Genomic DNA, 25,449 nt, shown 5'->3' with positions numbered 1-25,449 from the left:
TTTGCCACAGTTCTACCCATTCATTTAATTTATCTATAGTTTTTGTATTGTTATGTTTCCATCTATACTCTTTACAATGACGCCAATCTTTGTGCCATCAAGAAGCATTGATATGTGGCTTTCTGCAATGTCATGAAACACTTTCGTGAAAATCATGCGATAGAAACCATTTGGTCCTGGGAATTTGACACTCTTTGGTGCCATTACTTTCTCCATACTTTATAATTTGCTTATGTTGATTTTGATGACACCCCATCCCAGATTCACTATTAGTTTCATTGGGATGTCCTCCTGCTATCCTGTGCCTCTACACTTAATATCTTACAATAACATGCAGGTCTATTAGTGCCAACAGTCTGGCTTTGGGTGGTTGGATCCTGAGCTGTATTGGGAATCTTACCCACTGGGGTTTATTGTAGTATGTGTTTTGCCAAAGATTTCAGTTCAGGAATCAACATCATTTAATCAGGGATAAGATTCCAATTGAGGGAACTACTGTATCAGGTTGCATCTTTTTGTTTCACTCCCAGAGTGCTGTGAGGTATCAATTTCCAGGATTTTGACCCCGCAACTATGAAGGAACAGTAATATTTGCATAAGTCAGGATGATGTGTCACTTGAGGGTGATGATCTTCACATGCACCTGCTGCTTTTGCCCTTCGTGATAGAGGTCAAGATTTTTCAAGGTGCTGTCATAGAAGCTTTGGCGCGATGCTGTAGTGAATCCTGTAGACAGTATGCACTGCAGCCATGATACAATGGTGAGAGAGAGTGGATGTTTAAGGTGGAGGATGGTCTGCCAATCAAGCGGACTGCTTTGTCCTGGATTATATATTGAATGGGCATTCGTACAACTAATTAATTTTTACGTTTAAAATATTTACACCTCCTCCTGACTAAACTATTTTTGGTTTTTATAGGCAGAATTATATCCGAGCTCAAAATGCAAGAATATACATCAAATAAGATGTTACAAATCAACATTTTTCTAGAGAACCATATTCCCAGATTGAAAAATTATTCTTATTCCTTCTGCACTTGCAGCCTAAACGGTTTTAGAAGTTTATTAATCCGCCCACAGTGGTAAACCATGCTTTCATGTATATTAGATACATTGCCTGCAATACAGCTGATGAAAGGTTAAAAGAAGCCTTTGTCTCACAGCACTTTCAGTATACTATTTGCTTTCCTATGTCACAGGCTTGCATTCTAAGGCTGGATAGAGAAGGAATCTTCTTACATTGTGTTCAAATAAATGTTGTCAGCAACTATTTGCATTTTGGAATGATCTAAGTGTTATTTGGAATTTATGGAGAGAGTGGGAGGGAATGAGGAAAAGAAAGATGGTGGAGGCTAAGAGTAGATTTAAAGTTGGCATTAGATCACAGTGTGTTGAAGATCAGATTGCATGGGGGCTGAAGTTCAATTTGTGATGAAGGATCACTGAGTAGAAGCACTCCTGCTACTCCTGGTCCACAAGCAGTGCTGTAAAGACACTTACCTGTTGGTTCCGGCAGCTCCCACCCTCATCTAGCTGCCATGTTTCCTGAACAGACAAATTCTGTTGCCACCAATGTGTTCACTACAAGCAGTGGGAACTGCACTAACAAAGATACAGTCAATGACAAAGACTACTGACTGGATCAACTAAACTGCATTGTAGTGTAAAGGAATAAAATCAAAATACTGCAGATGCTGTATTTGAAATCTGAAATAAGAGCAGAAAATGCTGGAAAAACTCAGCAGGTCTGGCAGCATCTGTGGAGAGAGAAAAACAGAGTTAACGTTTCGAGTCTGTATGACTCAAAACTTTGACTCTGCTTCTTTCTCCACAAATGCTGTCAGGCCTGCTGAGTTTTTCCAGCATTTTCTGTTTCAATTTATAGTGTAAAGGAGTTGGATTAACATTATCAGAGAGAGTCATTAAAATAGAACGTTGGATGAGAGCAATTAATAAATCTGAGTTCCATTACACCTCCGCTTATGTTAACTCAATCATCTTATACACAAATAGAATTATAGATTCTGCTACCTAGTTCCTCTGACTAATTTGCCATTTAAGCAATAGCTTTCACAATAAAATGGACAAAATTGAAGGGATTTTAAAATGAACTTGAATCTATGGCTTTAAGTGTCGTCAAAGGATTCTGACGGTGACACTGTAAAATGTACATCACCACATCTAACAGCACAGAGTTCCAGTTTTATTTGTACATGACTCACTCTGAAGCTGAAAGACAATTGTTCCTTAAGCTACTGTACTAAAGAAAGGAGGCCTTACAGAGGATAGCTATTACTCCCCAATGCCACCAAAGAAGCAACACAGACAAATAAAGTCATGGGTAAATAGAATCTAAAATGTCCAGGGAGAGCTTGTATTTATAGGTACAAACTTGCTCCCTGGGCAGTCATTATGTCTTTTCTTTCCATCACAAATGCTGATTTGTGCAACTGAGTATTCAATCTCATTGAATCACTGAGATTAGTGAAGGAGGGAAAGCAGAAGCATAAAGCACTTGTACAAAGTCAAGCCATTCAATGGAGGACAGACAGTGGAGCTTTTACCAAGAGAGCCATTACTGGCCAGCATTGAATTAAATCTCCAGCAAACTCCTTTTTAGGCAGAGGTCACCACTTTGTACTGAACATGGTAGGAGAATTCAATCTGAAATGGCCCACTCTAATCCCCTTATATGATTTCCTTCCTTTCCACATTTAATTACAGAAAGGAGATTAGTCAGCTTGGCTCCCTTGAGAATCAGACGTTAAACAACCTCTGAAATTTCAAAAGAAAAATACACAGGGAAGAAAGGGATTCTGCTGACCTGCCCGGAGGTGATCGATAGCAAGCAGGGACAGATCGATTGCAAACAGCCAGCAGACTGTAGACTAGCAATAAAACTTCTACCTAATCAGGTAAATTAGGCTGCACTAACATTAATGTTTTCAATCCAAGGATAAACCTGAGCTGCTGTCAATCCTGGGAATTGTCCCCATCCCTTCATCTTACTTGTCATTCCTCCCCTATTTATTGCCAGTGCACATTTCCTTTTTGCCAGCCCACTATATTTAAATTCCACTCATTTCAGTCAAGAAGCTTTAAGTTTCTTGTGCCCTAAATCTCTGTTCACCTGCCAATCATCGCACAAACTGAAAAAAGGGCAGCAGACCATTCAGCCCCTCAACCCCACTCTCCCATTAAATTCAATCATGGCTTATCTGCACCTCAACTCCATTTGTTCTTCTTTGCTCCATATCCCTTGATATCTTTACCTAGCAAAATATTGTGATACTTGCAAGAGTCACACTTTGAGGCCAGCTGGGGATGTCACCCACCTAGTTTTAGACAGGGCAACACTAGTTTTTGACAGATGCATTACTAGTCAGAAGAAAATTTGACTATAAAAACTCAATTTTAAAATCTGAGTCCAATTTTTCTCACTTTTATGTCTAAATATGCGGGAGCATTCAAATTTAGTTAAGGTTTTTAATGGAGGTCCATCAACTACAAAGCAAATATCAGAGCCTGAGCCATTCACACCATCTGCCACCCTATCTAACTTCACTCTGTCTGCTTAAAGACTTGGCAGGAAATAGTCAAATATTACAGTTGACTACTGCTGTCATTAAAGATTCATTGAAAAATAGCAAGAGAAAGTTTAGAATTGGCAGAAATGCAGAAGGAAAGGTAAAATTAAGTTTCCCCAACTCTTAATTCTATTATTAAATGTATTTCATTCTTTCCCAAGGTCCCAAAACTGAGTAAGCCTTTAGCTTGTTAAGATATCCTTATTTCTATAATACACAGGCTTTTAAATGTCACAATTCCAGCTTTCTAATCACTGCTTCTTGATTTACCTCATCTCATACTTTATCTCACTCTCTCTACAACCTGACTGGTGCTCTGGGTTCCTCATCTAGGTTCCATTCATCTTGAAAGAGTGATACCATGAATCTGGAATCCTAACAGTCAACATCTGACACTCAGCATACAGATGCGTTCCCATGCATGCACAAAATTGACGACAGAACTAGAATCAAAGAATTTCACAGCACAAAGAGGGCCATTCAGCCCAAAGCATCTGTGCTATCTCTTTGAAAGGGTTATTCATTCACTCCAATTTGTTTAGCTATTCTCCACACTTTAACAAAATATGTATTTATCTGCTTCTCTTTTGAAAGATGGTGTGGATTCTATTGTCACCAATTTTCCTGGCCAGGCTTTCCACATTCCAATAATTCTCTGCAAAAAAGATTCCTCTAAAGTCTACTTTCAACCAAAATATTTTTTGTTAACAAACAAGTGTTGGGGCTCATTAACCCATAATATTGAGTCCACATATACACACACATAGATAAATTCTTTAGCTTTTAAAAAGTTGCAGTGCACAATGCAAATACTTACAAAGTCCTCAGCTTTGGCATGTGGTTGAAACTGGTTAATGGGATGAGACTGATGTTGTTATTGTTGAGTGTGCTGAAAGACAAAGGAACATATGCAAATTTTTGTCCGATCAATATTACTAAACAGAGGGAAAAAAAACACGGCTAATGTTGGTTATCTGGGAGAGAGGGGTGACCTCCCTTTTTTACCCTTCACCAATGTCCTTTAGACATGTATCATTCTTTGACCAAGAAACCCAAGAACTGGCATGTTGCTGAGCTTCAGCCACAATGGATGGCTTCATTGTATGACAAAGAGTGAGGTAGCCCTCCCTCCCTCCCTCATCGATGTAGGGAAGTGAGCAGCCCCTGTCCTGTACCTTCCACAGACTCTCAATTGAGATCATGAACTTTGCAAGGAGGGCTAAGGATTGAGCACAATGTTATCCAGTAAGAATCACTGACTAGCCACAGGTGTTGTGACTGTGACATTGTTTTAGACACATGCACTAATTTTAATGAGAAAAGCCTTACGAACACTCACACAATACAGGAAAAAGCACTTCATGTGTAACAAATACCTGCCACCATTCAGTAACCAATGAATTAAAGCACTCAAAAAGGTTTTAAACAGTGCAAACACTCTGCATTTCGTCTTACCATTTTACCAACAAGCACACAAAAAAGGTTAAAGTTTACATGCACACCATGTTAATATGCATATTGAGAACACAGGCCCAATGACAGTGTCTATCACTCATTTTTATTTACTAATTAGATATCCAATTATCTATAGTTGGATTCCTAATTAGCCAGATGTATTGGACATCATTATTCCAGCTATAATCTGAGCAATGCATACTTCACTCTGCTCATATCACCAACAAGGTGAATTCATACACCAAACAAAGTGAGTTTTGAAATAGGGGCTGCTTCTCAAACCGACAAAGTTAGTGCAGCCCTGTCTACATATGCTTGTCAAGACCTAATGACTTCATCAGAACTCCACTGTAATTTTAACTGGTGGTCTAAGGAGGCAGCTGCTGTGGCTTCTCACTCAGTCAAGACAATGGGAATTGGAGTAGAGGTCAGAAGAGGCCCAAACAGGTAAGTTTTTTTACTCCAGAAGAGCACAGGTGCAGTAGTGGGAAGGTTAGGCCTCTCCTGACGTGAATGATTGACCATTCTGAAGTCGATCCTGCTGCCTACCTTGTGTCAGAAAGTGAGATGCGGGATGCAAAATTTTTGGTTGCTTCCTGTCAATATAACCCCAAGAAGGACGGGTAGTTGGCAAGCAGGATATAAATGAGTCAAAATAACCCAGGGCTCATTTCTGTAGCAGTGGGTGAGTTTTCAGCCTCACCACTCACCTATCCAAAATAAGAGCAGAGTCCATTCAGAGCTAATGACAACTCATTCCCTCTTGCCAGAGAGGAACAGACTAGAACAAGCATGTGGCTTCATTAGGACTGCAAGCTTCCCTGTGGTGCAGTGGGTCATTGACAGCATGCCTATTTGTGGGCCCTATGTGTCAATTCTGCCCTTATGTCAATCAAAAGGGATTCCACTCCCTTCACGCCCAGCTGGTGTGAGGCCATACTCCGGGAATCACACAGGTCAATGCCTGGTATCCTGGCAGCACTCACGACTTCATACTGTGGCAGTCTGGTGTGCCATCCGTATTGGAACTGCCACACCAAACCAGAGAGTGGCTACTGAGCAACCATTCTTTGATGACATGTTTCATGACTCTGTGCTCAATACATACATGGGCAGTATATGTTAAATGAAAGCCATGCTGCCACACAAAATATGATAGAGCAGATCATTGGGGTGATTTTCCAGCTACTTAAACCACTCTGGAGGAGCACAGCAGTGACCACCTGCCAACAATGCTAAAATAGCAGCCACCACAAAATAAACCAAACTATTTAGCAAACATTTCCATATTGCATACAAACATCAACTGATTACCCTTGTGAATTCCCTTAGCGCCTGCTTTCCCTGTGCCTTTGCCTATTATTGTGCTCCTACACAGTGGCTACAGCATAGCTGACTTAAGTGGGGGAGACTGCAGATGACAGGCAACAGAAAGAATGGTAGAGTAGCAGCAATGGTGGGAGGATGGATGTTGTCATCTTGAGACAGGGCCAGCAGGTTTTTTCTCCATGGAACCATTGTCACTCCCCTGGTGTGCTGCCTCAGCAATCCTAGTAAACTGGACAGCTGTGAGATGCTGTGAGCCACTTTGAACACTGGTGTCCACAAACATGGTGGCATCAGTCGGAGCTTGCATGGCAGCAAGCTGAGTTTGTATCGCTTCAATTTGAGCCTCCAAACAGGTTTCTGCGCTGCCCATGGAAGCTGAACCAACAACCATCAGATGCTGCATTGTGGTTGTGTTTGCAAGTCTGCTAATGGATTTGGGGGTCGCCGTTTCATTGTTGGAAAGAACAGGCTCCAAGCAGTGCGCAAAGCTCTGGGTCAGGTCAGTACCGGACTCATCTGTGCTCTTTGACATTGACTGCAAGCTTTCTGGCAGCCCACTAATGTACCAAGCATTTCATTGTGCCTGCCCATCAGCCTTCTTCTGTAGGCTGTATCATCAAAGCTCTCATCCGAGTCATCTGTAGCAGAACTCATGTGTGATCCTGCCCCATCGTACCTAGGGTCTAGCTTTTTTTTTGGCTTTGCTCAGTTGTGCAACCACTCAACAGTACAATGACCACTGGCTGCTTGCTACAATCCTTTAAATGTAGCAGGCAAAAGAAAGTTACTGCGTTGCCTGTATCAGAAGCAACAGATATGGGGTAATCCAACATCGCGATCCACCAGGCCAGTTTTGAGTCCTTGTGAAATTTCAAATACAGCACCTCCAGCTGCACAATACAATACTTCCTGCTGCACCAGAAGCAGCACCTCTCCCTACACCAGATACAGCGCCTCCTATTGCACCAAATGCAGCACCTCCCACTGCACCAAATACTGCACCTCCCACTGCACAAAATAGCACCTCCTACTTCACCAAATACAGCACATCAAAGTGAACCACATGCAGCATATCCAACTGCACCAGTTACAGCACCTCTTGCTGCACCAAATACAGCACTTCCTGCTGCACCCGATACAGCACCTCCTGCTGCACCAGATACAGCACCTCCTGCTGCACCAGATACAGCACCTCCTGCTGCACCAGATTCAGCACCTCGCGCTGCACCAGATACAGCACCTCGCGCTGCACCAGATACAGCACCTCGCGCTGCACCAGATACAGCACCTCGCGCTGCACCAGATACAGCACCTCGCGCTGCACCAGATACAGCACCTCGCGCTGCACCAGATACAGCACCTCGCGCTGCACCAGATACAGCACCTCGCGCTGCACCAGATACAGCACCTCGCACTGCACCAGATACAGCACCTCGCACTGCACCAGATACAGCACCTCGTACTGCACCAGATACAGCACCTCGCGCTGCACCAGATACAGCACCTCGCACTGCACCAGATACAGCACCTCGCACTGCACCAGATACAGCACCTCGTACTGCACCAGATACAGCACCTCGCACTGCACCAGAAACAGCAATTCGCACTGCACCAGATACAGCAGCTCCTACTGCACCATACACAGCATCTCCTACTGCACCAAATACAGCGCCTCCTACTGCAACGATTACAGCACCTCCTAATGCAATGATTACAGCATCTCCTACTGCACCAATTACGGGACCACCTACCACACCAAATACTGCACCTCCTACTGCACCAGATACAGGACCTCCTACTGCACCAAACACAGCACCTCCTATTGTACCAATTATGGGACCACCTGCCGCACCAAATACAGCGCCTCCTACTGCACCAAATACAGTGCTTCCTACTGCACCAATTACAGGACCACCTGCCGCACCAGATACAGCACCTCCTACTGCACCAAATACAGTGCCTCCTACTGCACCAATTATGGGACCACCTACCGCACCAGATACAGCACCTCCTACTGCACCAAATACAGCGCCTCCTACTGCACCAATTACGGGACCACCTACCACACCAATACAGCACCTCCTACTGCACCAAACACAGCGCCTCCTACTGCACCAATTACGGGACCACCTACCACACCAATACAGCACTTCCTACTGCACCAAACACAGCGCCTCCTACTGCACCAATTACGGTACCACCTACCACACCAGATACAGCACCTCCTACCGCACCAAATACAGCGCCTCCTACTGCTACAATAATGGGACCACCTACCACACCAAATACAGCACCTCCTACCACACCAAATACAGCACCTCCTACCGCACCAGATACAGCACCTCCTATTGCACCAGATACAGCACCTCCTACTGCACCAAATACAGGACCACCTACAGCACCAAATGCAGCACTTTCTACTGCACCAAATACAGCGCCTCCTACTGCACCAATTACGGGACCACCTACCACACCAATATAGCACTTCCTACTGCACCAAACACAGCGCCTCCTACTGCATCAATTACAGTACCACCTACCACACCAGATACAGCACCTCCTACCGCACCAAATACAGCGCCTCCTACTGCTACAATAATGGGACCACCTCCCACACCAAATACAGCACCTCCTACCATACAAAATACAGCACCTCCTACCGCACAAAATACAGCACCTCCTACCACACCAGATACAGCACCTCCTACTGCACCAGTTACAACACCTCCTAGTGCACCAGATACACCACCTCCTACTGCACCAGATACAACACCTCATACTGAACCAGATACATCACCTCCTACTGCACCAGATACAACACCTCCTACTGCACCAGATACAACACCTCCTACTGCACCAGATACAGCGTCTGCTACAGCACCGATGGTATCAATTTTGCATCGTTACAGAGACAAGGAGGGTTAGACAAAATGTACCGACTGGCTTCCTTCTGTTCCATAAACTTGAATGGCCTTGCAAGTGAATAACTTGCCAGCATTAAATGATTCTACTCACATCTAAATTAAAGATATTTGAACAAGGCACCAAAGTTTACCTGGTGTTGGTGCAACTCTTAAGTGTGAACACATTCAGAGGAAATTGAAAAAGAAAGTTGGTGTTCACAGTCACCCAATTTCATCTGAAAGGCTGTAGAAGTAGCTCAGCCTGACATTTCCCCTTGTCTCCTGCAGTCAGGTGACCGATTCATCAAACCTCAGTGCATCTTAGTGCATGTAATCTCCATTGTGTGTCCACGGCAGCATGTAATTGCTTTGACACAATGATATTACACTTAGCATGCAAAAGCCAATTACAGACATCAGGCATCTCCTGACTACACATCTGCTTCAAATAATCCGAGGGAAGATTACCACACTCAAGGTTTAACAAACTGTTTAATGTAATCCTGTCTTCTGGTATCTTCTAAGGCAATTCTGCAATTATGATCATTCTTCTGTTTTTAATTGATGCTGCATTTAAAAAGCAAAATATTTTTCTATGCCTCTGTTACAAGTAAAACTGCTATATTTTTTCCAAGAGGAACCTTCTCAATGACTTCACTAGGTCAATATTGAGAGGTGAGGCATTTCGTGAGTGTGCAGGCTTAGAATGGAGTATTGTGTGCCCAACTTGTTATACTCTGAATTTGAAAGGTTTTGGAATTGTGTTCACTGTAAGCATTATTACCTCCTCAAATATAATGCAACTGTCTGCTGATGAGTCCTACACTGAATCATATGTTTGAGAGAAGTCTTCCTTTCCATAGCATTATACCCAGTATCACAGTATTTTTACAGCGCAGAAAGAGGCCATTCGGCCCATCGTGTCAGCACTGGCTCTCCAAATGAGCATCATGACTTAGTGCTATTCTCCTTCTTGTTCCCCATACCCTTGCATTTTGTTTCTATTCAAATAATCATCTATTGCCGTCTTGAATGTCTCGATTGAACCTGCCTCCACCACATTTCCAGGCAGTGAGTTCCAGACTAGAACCACTTGCTGTGTGAAAATGATTTTTCTCACATCACATTTGCTTCTTTTGTAAATCACTTCAAATCTGTGCTCTCTTGTTCTCGATCCCTTGACAATAGGGAACAGTTTTTCCCTATCTACTCTATCCAGCCCCCTCATGATTTTGAACACCTCTATCAAATCTCCTCTCAGCCTTCTCCTCTCCAAGGAGGACAGTCCAACCTATCTTCATAACTCAAGTTTCTCATCCCTGGAACCACTCTTGTAAACCTCTTCTACACTCTCTCCAATGTGATCACATTCTTCCTATAGTGTGATTCACAGACCTGTACACAATATCCCTGTTGAAGTTTAACTAATGTCTTATATAAGCTCAGCATAACCTCCCTGCTCTTGCACTCTATGCCCCAATTAATAAAACCCAGGATACTGTTTGCTTTATTAATTGCTTTCTCCACCTGTCCTGCCACCTTCAACAATCGATGCACATATACGCCCAGGTCTCTCTGTTCCTGCACACCCTTAAGAATTGAACTGCTTATTTTATATTTTCTTTCCATGTTCTTCCTGCCAAAATGAATCACCTCACACTTCTCCGCATTGAACTTCATCTGCCACCTATCTGCCCACTCCTCAACTTTTCTATGCCCTTTTGAAGCCCTATAATGCCCTCCTCACAGTTTACAGCGCTTCCGAATTTTGTATCATCCGCAAACTTAGAAATTGTCCCCTACACATCAAGATCTGGATCATTAATATATATCAGGAAAAGCAAGGATTCCTATACCAACCCCTGGAGAACTCCACTACAAACCTTCCTCCAACCCGAAAAATAGCCATCGGTCAATTCCTAAGGGGAATTGACAGTGATCGCCGCCCAACTTTTCCTCATAAGACAACCCCTTCATCCCACGAATCAATTGAATATACCCTCTCTGAATTGCTTCTTAAGGAAGACCACCAAAATTGTACACAGTACTCCAGGTGTGGCCTCACCAACTTTTAAGCTTTTGAATCCTTCCATGCTATCACTAGTGACTAATGCCTAATCAAATGGTTGTATGCAGATGCATTAGGCAAATGACAGCTGCCTTGTTTGCAAGGAGTACTGTCTTCAATAGTGGAAAGCAGGGATCAGTGCCACAGGCTACAAACCTGGTGGCATGGATCTCAAGGACGCTTCTCACATTAGCCCCCTGGTCTATGTGACCTATAAAGGTTTCTGTTTCCTGTTCTATTAACATCCAAGTGATGTTGGAATGAACCCAATCATGCAAATTGATATTGAATAACTTGAAATGCATCCACAATGTCCACATTTTGAGACAATCAAGCTTGCCATGTTTATATGAAGCAGTATGAAAATTAGTTGGTTGGTTACCCTCTCATGCTCTGACTGGTGATCAACCTAAGAAACCCCAGGGCACCAGGCAAGTATACATGCATCTATAGATCTGAATTAATAGACCTTAGAAATACTAATGCAAAGTCCATTGCTTAGATTTGGTGGGCGTGGGAAAAAAGGGTTGGGGACTGTATCCCACTGTATATGCCACAATTCCAATCTACTGCATTTTACACAAGCTAACAATGCAAAGAGGAGTCACCATTCAGCAGTAGGATGAGGATCTCCAATACCAGTGGACATTCTGAAGGAGGAGTGGATGAAGGACACCTGCAGGAGGAAGATTACTGTTACATTCCCAGCTAACTGTCTAATGTACAATTAGTCCTCCGCTATTTGTTATCAGACATTAACCAAATACAACTGCCCCTTAAGCGTTATGAATGGCCAAATTTCCACCTGCTGTCACGTGAATATGGAAGTTCTGAAAGATTAAATAAAAGACAAATATTGCCTAAAATGAGTAGCAACATCAATATTTTCCAAAACAAAAACAGAACTACCTGGAAAAACCCAGCAGGTCTGGCAGCATCGGCAGAGAAGAAAAGAGTTGACGTTTCGAGTCCTCATGACCCTTCGACAGAACTTGAGTGAGTCCAAGAAAGGGGTGAAATATAAGCTGGTTTAAGGTGTGTGTGTGTGTGTGTGTGTGTGTGTGTGTGTGTGTGTGTGTGTGTGTGTGTGTGTGGTGGGGGGGGGGGTTGGGTGGGGGGAGAGAGAGAGGAAATATTTTCCTCCCTGCTGCTCCACCTTGGTGAGCATGTATGATGTGGGTTGTCAACTCCTGCTCCTTCTAACGTTATGCATCAGGTATAGAACAGTGGAGTAAGCGGGCAGCACCTTATTAATTGCCTATGCAGTGAGGCCCCGTAGAAGCGCCCCATGTCTCTTTTTATGCAGTGTCCTAAGATGGCCCTGTAATGGCTTGCACCATATCTGATAACCCAGGGACTGTCTGATCCTCTCTGCTACCTTTTCAGCCATAGAAAGAGACCAGCAGGGTTTACCAGGTATTATGTCACCCTGAGAGGCTTCCTCCTGCCAGAGTACACTATTTGTCCTCTCACGAAGGTGCCCTTCAAGAACCAGAGGGAAAATACACATTAAACCAGTGTTGGAATGGTCTAGAGTATGAGCAGAGATGTAGGGCTGTGGGAGGCCACAAAGGTAGGTGGTTTACTGGTGTCCCTCAGTTGGCCACACTGTCTTACCCTATATAGCTACTGAATAGAAGCAATGCAAAAGCAGGTGTTTTACACAGAACTTCACCATGTATGACACTGCAAATGGGCAGTATTCCTTCTTCATGTGCTCTATGTGATCTTATGAGAGAAGTTCTGTCCAGAAGGCTTGTTTCGAACCAACAGTTCCAAAAGGTGTGACAAGGAGAAACCCCAGAGCCACGTCAGTCTGAAGATGGCTGTGTTGGTAAGGGGCAAATTATCACAGCCCCAGGAGATCACCACTGGACTTCTTTTGGGAAGCTTCATTTTAGCTACGAACATCTTTAGCTACATTGATTGTATGGCCTTCCTTTTATCATAAGGTCAGAACTGGGCTTGTTGACAGAAGATTCTACAGCACCCAACTCCATTCACAACTTCCTCAAGAGTGAAGCAGTCCATGTCAACCTGCAATACAGCCTGGACAACATCCCCAGGCTAGGGCCGGGATTTTTCAGTCCCACCATAATGGAACCCGTCACAGGAGATTCAGTGGCCCAGCCAAAAGTCCACTGACTTTTGACGGGACCGGGCAATGCAGGCGGCAGGTGGGGCTGGAAAATCCCACCAAATGGCTGACGAGTGGCTGCAAACATTTATGCCATATTAGTACCTAGCAATGATCCTCACCAGCAACCAAAGGCCCTACCACCTCCCCCCAATCTTCAATTCAATTAGTCACTGAGAACCCCAACACCACCATCCTCAGGGCCACCACTGCCCAGGAGCTTAACTGGACAGGCCATGCCTTCATTTTCTTATATTTATTCTTTCATGGGATCTGGGTGTTGCTGGTAACTCTTTTGAGTTTAGGTAACTCTTTCGAGTACAAACCCGTTTCCATCTGCTTCAGATGAAGTTACGTTGTTTCATAGTTTGCCAGTGTGAGATTTGAACTCTTGATCTTGGGGCTACAAACCCAGTACCATAACCACTTGGCTATTTAGGCCAAGCTGGGTGTTGCTGGTAAGGCAAGCATTTATTACCCATCCCTAATTACCCTTGAATGGAGTGGCTTGCTAGGCCATTTTAGAGGGCCATTTAAGAGTCAACCACATTGCTGTGGGTCACATGTAGGCCAGAGAAGGATGGCAGATTTCTATTCCAAAGGATATTAGTGAACCAGATTGGTTTTTAAGACCATTACTGAGACTAGCTTTATATTCTAGATCTTTTTAAATATTAATTGAATTTAAACCAGCTGCCATGGTGGGATTTGAACTCATGTCCCAAGAGGGTTAGCCTGGGTCTCTGAATTACTCATCCAGCGAAATTACCACTATGCTACCATCTTCCCATAAATCGTGGCAGCAAGAGCAGAGCAGATGCGAGCAGCTTTGTGAGGAGCAGATCATCTCCTAACCGTTCAAAGTCTCTTCACTACATACAAACTCAAGGTCAGAGGTTTGATGGAACAGTCATCATTTGCCTGAACGGATGCTGCTGCATCAACACTCAAGCAGTTCAACATCATCCAGGTCAAAGCAATCCACTTGACCAGTGCCCCCATCACTGCATGGACTCAGTATCAGAGCCCCACTGTGCTCTGTGATTATTTTTAAATTGATTTTAAGACATTTGAATACAGAACATATTTTTGTATAGCCATTGTGGATATTGATTGCATGATCCATGCTGGAGGATTATGATGATACATTACGCTGTGCTTATGCTAGGGACAGTTCCTGTTCAAGGTTCATGTAATTTTCTTAGTGCAAAATAATGAGGAATGAAAGAACAGTGTGTTTTGTCTCACTATTGATCCTGATGAATGGGATCGTTGGTTTTGCCTACTTCAAGATGGCTCTTTGATCTTGGTCTAAACCCACACAAGTTGGGGAGAGGTTGAGTGATGACAGGGGACTTGCATAAAAAAAAATCTTGGCAAAGAGGTTTGTTTGTGTAGCGCTCCTGCAGACTTACATCGATACCTCCAGGGCAGGCAGTGCCATGGATAGATATATGTGCAGCCCTCTTCACTGACATGATTGAAGAATGGTGCATGTGTAGTGCAATTAGAGGCCACAGACTTGTTTTCCCTGGGGTAATTGAAGTACTCTGGGTAGCACCACTAAAAGAGGGGCTATGCAAACAAATGCCCCACTTCCGCCTTGTTTTATGTGGTGTTTTTTATAACCAAGGATGTTCCAAAGTGTCTTTCAGCCAATGAAGTTTATTTTGAACTCTAGTTGCTGCTATAATGTAGGAAACACAGTAGCCAATTTGCTACGGCAAACTCCTACAAACAGCAACGTCATAATGATGAGATTATCTGCTTTTTTTGTGATGTTGCTTTAAGGATAAATATTGGCCAGGATACCAGAAATAATTCCCCTCCTTGTCTTCAAAATAGAATCGTGGGATCTATTATGCCACCTTACGAGGACAAATGGGACCCCGGCTTAATGTATCATCTAAAAGACAGCACATCTGACAGTGCAACACTCCCTCAGCAATGCACTGGGCCATCAGCAGGAACTTGGTCTCTGGAGCTGGGCTTCAACCCATAACCTTCTGTTTCAGAGCTGAGAATGCCACCACTTACTGTGCCTCCAGGAATTTCAATAGTCACTGTTTCCTTATATGAAATATCAAATCATTGCAAAAGTGTAGTTCACAGCAAAACAATAGTAATAAGACGGGCTTGGTCTAACTCCACAACATCTGCTTTATTTAACACAAAGGCTTTTAGATTATCCACTGAAATCAATCCCGAAATGTAGCTCACTTTTTTTGTTGTATTCTCCCTTATAGCCCAATAGCCCTTTTCTGCAGTCCTGCTGCCTGAACCAGTATCAGTACAAGTCAAGCAAACAGGCCACCCAAGCATCTTCTCAATTCTTCAAATTCACCCATCTGCAGAAAAAGAGCTGAGGCAATTGATCTGAAATACGTAGAAACGGGCGAGTGTGAAAGAAAATGAAAATGAACAAAGGCATATAGTGAGAAAATGAAGAAAGAGTAGGATTGTAAGGTGAGAAACTATGATTAATGTGAACGTGAGAGTTTAATTGCACAAAATGGGAGAGGCACCTGAAATAGTATTAGTGTGAGAACGCGCTAGGAAGTGAGACTATGCACGTGTTCATATGCAGGACTTTGGAATAATGAGAATCAGGGAATGTAAATCTGTACCAAAGGGAAGGTTTTTTTTGATTAAGGAACAGAGTATGGTGGTGTTGTATGGAAGTCTATGACAATGAGCTCTAAGTGTATGAGTGTCAGAAGTTAACACAGTAAATAGAATGCTTTAAAATTAAACAGAAAAAAATCAATTTTAAAAAATCAAACTAGTAAGATCAAAAGGAATTTCAGTTTGAAAAGATAAAGGAACATCTTTGAACAGATACTGAACCACAAAGGGGAAACTTTCCATTCCTAGCTATCATCACCCTTCATATCAGCAGCCAATATTCACATTCACTAGGAAAAAAAAAGTTTGCTCTCAAGGCGCTTCAGAATATTAAAATCAAACTGAAGTAGCATGCTGTTTTATTCCTTTCAACTTGTTTATAAATTTCCAATTAACCGCTTCAAATATTGCCCAACTTCTACCCAGCAATTGATGGCCGTCACCTTCCTGGTTAGGATTGCAGCACTGATAATAAATTTACATTGTCCATCCAGTCTTCTGTTCTCAATTTGACTGATTTTAAATTCTGTGACCAGCAGGGTGAAACAGTGAGAGAATACAAACTGGTCTACAGCGGTGCCATTCTGGCCTCAGCTCTAACGTTAGGGCACCAGACAGAAGATGCAGCATGCAAGGAAGCCACCGGGATCAGTCACTCTGCAGTAACAAAGGTGGCACTCCTACTGTTTTATTCACTTGATTTTCAAATGTGTCTATATTCACCAAACTAGGTTAATGGATAAAGATAAATGGGTCTTTAAAAGAGGAAGGATGTTCTGCAGATTCACTGAAGTTGACCATATTCTCAATTTTAACGTTTCTCAGTCAGCTGCAGAGTTGAGCCACACTTTGGAGCAGGTGGCTTCATATTGAAAAGATAATCCATTTGTAACCGAGCACCATTGTTGCTACAAGAGAACCAGCCCCTCCTACAAAAAGGTAAATCCGGCTTTTTAATTGTCCAACACTCAGTCACTGGTAAATAACAGTGGTATGAGTGCATGAGTTTAATTTAGGAATGTAATGTACTTTGGCATTGGTAAAAATACAGTCAGCAGCACAGGATGTTGGCTGAGAAGAGTTACTGAGCCTGGCAGTGTGAGGGAGGTGGATTAACATCACAGCAGATATCAATTTAGGATTGTGTCATGCACACTACTTCAGCTCCTTTGCAGTCATGGGCTCAAAAACTACTCCCAGTTAATTCCACCAACTAGGATCATGAGCACTCACTTTTTAAACTGAATGTCACGTCATCCCCAATGTGCTACAAAGATGATGGCAGAGGTGAATCATGAACTCTGGAAGTATTTAATCAATGTGATCTTAACCCATATTTGAACCTATTACAAGTTAGGTAATGGTTATGATATAGGAAGAGGTTTACATATTTCAGGGCAATTTGATAGGAATCCTTGAATAGGCAACAGGTGCATGCAAGTGAATCAAGAGATTCAAAAAACACAAATTGCAGAACATATTTTCCAATGTTCTCTCCCTCCCCAACTATCTCCCCATTGTTTACTCATACTGGGGTACAGCTGAATAGATGCTGGAAGCCCATGCAGCACCTCACTGCCTACCCACCGCGCCCCCCCCACAAGGCCATTTGTTGTGAATGAGCCTGGACTACGAACATGATCATCTAACCCTGGAAGACATTGAAGTTGGGACTTGTTCCCCTCACAGCTGATGTTTACACACATGCACTTCCAGTGGGGATCACTGGATAACACATGGGCACAGGGAATGCTGGTTAACTATTCCCCACCTTACTCTAGGCACATTGAGGATGACTACAGCACCCTTTCCATCAGTCTAGGTGAGATCAGCTCCCTCAGCACAGTGAGAATCTGGACTATGTGGTTTAATGGTATGGACAGGCATTCCTGCAGGCACCAGGATATTAAGAGATATTAAGGAATGCCAAAACTTGAAAAAATTACATAACATTCAATAGAGAAAAAAAGGAAAGGTCATTTAAAATCACTCAAACCCCCTTTTTCCCCAGTTTTTAAGATAATTTAAGAATAATGAAATTATCACAGAATCACTGAGGTACCAGGCAGTGCAATGATTGTTCACACTCATAGTAAAAGAGAAAGAAGAGCACGCAGGAAATCCCTCAGTATCAGTACCAGTAAGATTTTAAAAACCATTGAATAAAATGTTCTCAATACAAAGGAGAAAAAAAATTATTGTTCTTTTACCTATTATATCATGCATTATGTATGATGAATATCAGCAGATTAGTATTATATATTAGTGTACGCCTATTTTAGCTGTATGCTCAAATAGCTAAGCCAATTACCAATTTGCTTCTTGAGACATAGCATGCAAAGAAACAAAATTTAAGGCAGGGAGGATATATAACTAAACTGGACTGACATAAATAACGTGAACTCTGAAGATAGGAAAGTATATCTCTTGCCTTTGATCCCTAAGTCTAATAAGGACTGTACATGAAACAAAAAAAAAATTACGTCTTGGTTAATTCCTCACTTTAGCTCAGCCACACAAAAAGCATAAAAGAAACATGCACGCACTAGGCTATTCCAAGACCTCGGAGAGATGAACCGGCCTAAAATTCCTGGAGCAACATACCTCTCCTGACAAAATGGTTCCTGGTTGAAAGCGCCTCGCTGAGATGTGAATAGATAAGGATGATGTGGTAGACCTGAATATCATGATTTTTTTTCTGGTTGCATCAGCGCATTGCACTCCATGTTGCCACTTTCCCTTTGGTCGCTTTGCGTTTTCCCCTCCCATCTCCTGACTGCGGAGTGCGGAGATTTATGCTAGCCCAAGCGTGCTGACATCAGGGGGATTGTTACTGATTTATCACTGCGGTCAAAAAAATACCAAGCCTCTTTTTAAATGCAGCAATTTTTTGGTTTTGGGAAGTTGGGGGGGGGTGGTTGGGCTTGGGAGTTGCACAAACGTCACCTGGCTCTTGGTGAATTATCAATATCAGGACTCAATGAATTCAACAGAACATGGACAGGAGGGCAGAGCAATGGTGCAATTATATGGATAATTCAATGTCTGCAACCCAATTCCAAAGCTCCAGCCACACACTTTTGAGATATGTGAGTGGCAGCTCAAGACAGCACCCTGACATCTGCGAAGCCTGGTGTTGAGTTATGCAGTGCATTGCAGATCAGGATGGGGTGGGGGAGAGTGACCTGTGTTGGACTAACGTGCTTGGAAATGGCTAGCTGTGCTGCATCTGGTATTAGGGATGCCTCACTTCAAAGGTTGCTTCTGTAGTTTTGATGTTGCCAAGGAAACAACTTTCCTTTTTTCTATCAAGCAATAAAAGGGGCTAGCAGTAAAACTTCATAAAAGCATTAGGAAGAATGATAAAGGAGTTTATTGATCCATTGCAAAAAAAAACAAAAATGACTATTTCTGCTGTCTGCTTCTGGCAGGGATACAGAAAAGCTAAAAGGGAGCACTTTGTAGCATCAAAAATTTGGTCAATCTATCACATTAATAAATCAGTTTCTAAAAGCATTGCACACAGTTAATGGGATTACTGTTATTTAGCTGATTCACTGAGACAAACAGCATGAGGTTTAAGGAACAGTCATCGGTGGATCAGCAGCAGTCTCCTTTAAGTGAGCATTCATCTCGACTGAAGCCACAGCAGTCCCCTATTGGCTGCATTTATTGCCAAAATTTAGCTGGTGAGGCCAATCCTGCAACCTTGGTACTTCCTCCGAAGTCCATTTCTTTCCTCTTTACTAACTTAGTAAAGGTGGGCAGGAAGGTTAACATTCTGGGATTTGCACACTTATTGTGTTTGTTTTGCCAGCCTCCCCAGCTCCCCCCACCCCAATCCCGCGTACGACAGGATTAGCGGGCACAGTGATTAGAGGCAGTCAGAAGCACTAACGCGCACACATGAAATTGCCATCACTGTGAACAAACTTCCAAAAGCTGCAAAAAAAACAACTCCGGGATGATTTTTTAAAAAAAACTAATGCACAATTTCAACATTCAACATGACCCAAGGAACTAAGCAAACTGTAGCATGTGTGTTGAGCGGGGTGTGCCTGCATTGCATGCCCATCTTGCATCTGAACTTGTATTTATACATCTATGGAAAGCCACCATCCAAGCAAAATGTCTGCAAAACAGTTCCTTGTTTGCAGTCTCAAGATGTGATAGGCTAAGCCACATAAAAATATATCAATACCTCATCTATTAATATCTATCAATTCAGTCAAGATTGAAATGATGCACTGCTTTCTGACCTCCCCTTTCTTACCTGGAATTTGTAGCACATAAATAGCTCATCTGACCCAACTGATCCATATTGGTGTTTATGCTCCAAACAAGCCTCCTACCACCCTACTTCATCAAACCCTATCAGGATATCCTTCTATTCCTTTCTCCCTCATGTACTTACCTATCTTCCCGTTTAATGTGTCTCTGCTATTCTCCTCAACTACTCCATGTGAAAGCAAGTTCCATATCTAACCACAAAAGGTCTTTCTGCTGCATTCTTTATTGGATTTATTAGTTACTATCCAATATTTATGACCTTGAGTTTTGGTTTCAGTGCAAAACACCTTCTCTATGTCTATCCAATTGAACTCCTTCATAACTTAAAAGACTACTATTAGGTCACCTTGCAGCCTTCTCTTTTCTATAGGAAAAGAGCCTCAGAATGTGCAGTCTTTCGTGAAAGTTATAACTTTTCAAGTCACAAAATAGAAAGCAGTTTACCAAGTGCTACCCATTGAGGTCAGTACCCACTTAAGAAAGTCAAAGCATGGAATTGTTGTTTTTAGATTCATTTCAGTGGTAATGTGGTCACCAAAACCGATGGCTCATTAATGGAAAACCATCATGTAAGAAAGGTTATTGTATACATTCCCTTGATTCTGTGCAAAATGGATAACATAGAAGAGTGTACAGTGTTCTGGACCAATTCCCATTAACAAAGGGAAGAGGGATGATGTGAACCGTAGCTTTAAAGCTGATCATAACATGATTATTATTAAAAATGAAATTACTCCTGTCCATTCCTGCTTCCTTTGTTCACCAGGAGTTGCAGGCTTACAGAGAACACACAGCATCGAATGATTGCTTTGGCCAGGGATGGTTTGAAGGAGGTTAAGAAGCCAGCATGACATTCACAAAGAAATATTTTATTTCTGAAATGCACATTTAGGAATATGGAATACAGGACACCATTTTCAAGCCATCTGCTGGGCTCATTTGTCTTGCTCAAAAGGGTTTCCCTCATAGCACTGAATGCTGGGTGTCTCAGTGCCCCAGTTTAAGCTTTGCATTATAAGTATCTATATTGTTGTGAAATCCAGAAATGACTTGCCACCTGAGTGAGAAAATATCAGCTGCTCATGACATCATTGCACTTCCTCCCCAGTAATTACAGAAGAGAAAACAAATCCTAATCAATTTTTCCATGTAGGTATTCCATTATCCAGATATGTGGCCCAGTATCTGCCACATGTGCCCAATATGTAAAATCCCAGAGAATCAGTGAGCACCCAGATCCCCAATAGATCTTGTGAACAGGATGGGGGAGGGGGGTTTCCTGAAATCCCTAGAATTTCAAATATTAGCAATTAGCACTGACATGCAGTGACCAGCAAAGCCTTCAATGCCCCCTCACTGTAAAGCTTTAATAATTTCTAACACAACGAATTTGCTTGCTCTGAAAGGTCAAAAGGCAAAACTTTGCCCTCCCCCCTCCCTCATAACAAAAAAACACTTGCACACACAACAGATACATGATTCAAAGTGTAATTCAGATTCATAACAGGATTTGGTGATAATTGATTCATGCAGAGAATCAGGATTTAATTATGAATAAAAATGACATTGGACGTCATTGCCTGAACTCTCCCTAGCTCCATCCTCACCCTTCGTTTCTGGGCAGATTTATTTTCTTGTTGTTCATTTTTCTGCTTGCATGCAACTTTTCTTCCTGTAAATTTAACACTCTTTTTACTTCATCCACTTTAAGACACATTTTTGAATATTTTTCTCGATCAGGCAACATTACCTCACACGTGCCTCTGTGCTGCCTTGCTACGCGCCGTGAGGTGGAGAAGGAGGAGAGTATTGCGTCCCTGTCTGGTAGACTGGGTTCAGCTCCAGCACACGCGGAAAGCTTCTCTAGTAGGAATGGGTTAAAGCGTGGCAAGATAACAGACAAACTGCAGGCACAGGGAAAGGAGGAGGAAAGAGAAAAAAAGAGAAAGACCAGGTCCACACTTACAGGATCTCCAGGTCACGCAGGGCTCTGAAGGTTCCATCTTCGATACAACTTATGTGGTTGTTGTCCAGCTGCCTGTTAGACAAATAAAAAAAAACAAAGAACACATCAGAGGGGGCAGCGAGAAGACAAAGCCCCGTTTCTCAGCAGGCAAGGGGTCCCGAACATCCTCACCACTGTTACATTCCCTTCACTAGTAAAACTCAGCCTGCCACCCAGTAATACCGGGCTTCCTCTGGCCTTGCACACCACACTGACTTTCCCTTCACCGAATGAGAAGCCTCGCACTGAGCACAGAAGCCTATCAGCTCTCCGTAAATATTAATTGCGCAGTTTTTTAAAGGGAGAGGGAGTAATTTCATTACATTAGGTGGCCTAATCCATTACAGGCTTTTACTGTCCTGTCATTGAAACCATTTCATTAAAAGTAAAGGCTTCTAAATCACTTGAGGTCGCACAGTTGCCCTCGACGACCTACCAGAATTTTTTTTTTTATTCCCTTCTTTTCTCCTGGTTTCGGAGGCCGTCTCGAAGTCTGCCTGACAAGTCCCTGACACAATGCTGAGTGCTCAATCACTGTGCTGATCTGTCAGTGTGCACACAGAGCACACCGCACTCCAAATTAAGCACAGCAAATCTCATTTGATATTCACTAATTATGCTGTGTGCCAAAACCTTGCCACATTGCCCTGACAGTGAACAATCAACTCCTTCTCCCTCTGTAAGGGGTTTGCTGCCCAAAAGAGAAAAAAAAAATTGCATCACTTTGGGGCAAGCAGCTCCTGTTTTAAAAGGGCACCATCGACATGAAAAAGTCCTTTGCAAACCAATGAAAAGAAAATGATTGGGCAGCACACAGCACAATGATGAAAATCATGCCAAAATGTACCATCACACCACTTGCATAGGACGGCAATGGAATTTTTGGGTGGTAAGATGACACAGCGGCAGTGAAATTGTAAGAATTTTCTTTTTAATGGACTAGTAGTTCTCTACTGAATAAAGCGATTCACTTCTTGACTCCCTTCTCTCTCCCCTTGTCCAGTCCCTTCCCACCTACATCCATGATTCCTCTGACACCTTACGTCACATCAACAGTTTCCAGTTCCCTGGCCCCAACCGCTTCCTCTTCACCATGGACGTCCAATCCCTCTACACATCCATCCCCCACCAGGATGGTCTAAGGGTCCTTAGCTGCTTCCTTGAACAGAGGCCCGAACAATCCCCATCCATCACTGCTCTCCTCCGTCTGGCTGAACTTGTTCTCACACTGAACAATTTCTCCTTTAACTCCTCTCACTTCCTCCAAATAAAAGGTGTGGCTATGGGTACCCGCATGGGCCCCAGTTATGCCTGTCTCTTTATGGGGTATGTGGAACATTCCTTGTTCCAGTCCTACTCCGGCCCCCTCCCACAACTCTTTCTTCAGTACATCAATGATTACTTCAGTGCTGCTTCATGCTCTCGTCGGGACTTGGAAAAATTTATTAATTTTGCTTCTAATCTCCACCCCTCCATCATTTTCACACGGTCCATCTCTGACACTTCCCTTCCCTTCCTTGACCTCTCTGTGTCAATCTCTGGTGATAGACTGTCCACCAATATCCATTACAAGCCTACCAACTCCCACAGCAACCTCGACTACAGCTCCTCACACCCCGCTTCCTGTAAGGACTCCATCCCATTCTCTCAGTTCCTCTGCCTCCGTCACATCTGTTCTGATGATGCTACCTTCAAAAACAGTTCCTCTGACATGTCCTCCTTTTTCCTTAACCGAGGTTTTCCGCCCACGGTCGTTGACAGGGCTCTCAACCGTGTCCCGCCCATCTCCCGCGCATCCGCCCTCACATCTTCTCCTCCCTCCCAGAAAAATGATAGGGTCCCCCTTGTCCTTACTTATCACCCCACCAGCCTCCGCATTCAAAGGATCATCCTCCGCCATTTCCGCCAACTCCAGCATGATGCCACCACCAAACACATCTTCCCTTCACCCCCCCGGTGACATTCCATAGGGATCATTCCCTCCGGGACACCCTGGTCCACTCCTCCATCACCCCCTACTCCTCAACCCCCAACCATGGCACCTCCCCATGCCCATGCAAAAGATGCAACACCTGCCCCTTCAATCCTCTCTCCTCATCGTCCAAGGGCGCAAATATTCCTTTTAAGTGAAGCAACATTTCACTTGCATTTCCCCCAACTTAGTCTACTGCATTCGTTGCTCCCAATGCGGTCTCCTCTATATTGGAGAGACCAAACGTAAACTGGGCGACTGCTTTTCAGAACACCTGCGGTCTGTCCGCAAGAAAGACCCAAAACTCCCTGTCGCTTGCCATTTTAACATTCCACCCTGCTCTCTTGCCCACATGTCTGTCCTTGGCTTGCTGCATTGTTCCAGTGAAGCCCAACCCAAACTGGAGGAACAGCACCTCATCTTCCAACTCGGCACTTTACAGCGTTCCGGACTGAATATTGAATTCAACAACTTTAGATCTTGAACTCCCTCCTCCATCCCCACCCCCTTTCTGTTTCTTCCCCCTTCCTTTTGTTTTTTCCAATAATTCATATAGATTTTTCTTTTCCCACCTATTTCCATTATTTTTAAATCTGTATGCCCTGCTAGTCTTTCCACCCCACCCCCACTAGAGCTGTACCTTGCGTGTCCTGCCATCCATTCTTAATTAGCACATTTGTTTAGATAATATCACCACCTTCAACACTTCTTTGTTCCTTTGTCTGTAACATCTTTTGATTATTTGCTCCTATCACTGCTTGGTTGTCCCTACAACCACACCACTCCCCTAACTTCTCTCCCCCACCCCACCCCCCACCTTAAACCAGCTGATATTTCACTCCTCTTCTAATATTCACTCAGTTCTGTTGAAGGGTCATGAGGACTCGAAATGTCAGCTCTTTTCTTCTCCGCCGATGCTGCCAGACCTGCTGAGTTTTTCCAGGTAATTCTGTTTTTGTTTTGAAAGCGATTCACTTATTTTCTAAGGGGGTTGGGGGGGGGGTTCCCTTCTTTATGGACACTCCAAGGCCCCACAGGGGGGCTCCCTGGCAGCGATGGTTGCTGCAATGTCAGTGC

At 43.3% G+C, this 25,449-nt stretch overlaps 1 protein-coding gene across 2 annotated transcripts in view; it reads right to left on the bottom strand.

The window, feature by feature from the left end:
- Positions 1–25,449, bottom strand: part of LOC121280945 (slit homolog 3 protein-like) — a 738,609-nt gene that overhangs the window by 378,370 nt on the left and 334,790 nt on the right. For both annotated transcript variants that reach the window (XM_041193415.1, XM_041193416.1), the window contains 2 exons: positions 22,362–22,433; positions 4,406–4,477 (listed from right to left, as the gene is read on the bottom strand). In XM_041193415.1, coding sequence (XP_041049349.1) covers positions 4,406–4,477; positions 22,362–22,433 — 144 coding nt within the window. The remainder of the gene's footprint in view (positions 1–4,405; positions 4,478–22,361; positions 22,434–25,449) is intronic.

This window comes from Carcharodon carcharias, chromosome 8, assembly GCF_017639515.1.
Source record: "Carcharodon carcharias isolate sCarCar2 chromosome 8, sCarCar2.pri, whole genome shotgun sequence".
Classification (NCBI taxonomy): domain Eukaryota; kingdom Metazoa; phylum Chordata; class Chondrichthyes; order Lamniformes; family Lamnidae; genus Carcharodon; species Carcharodon carcharias.
This window is presented reverse-complemented; position numbering and strand designations above follow the sequence as displayed.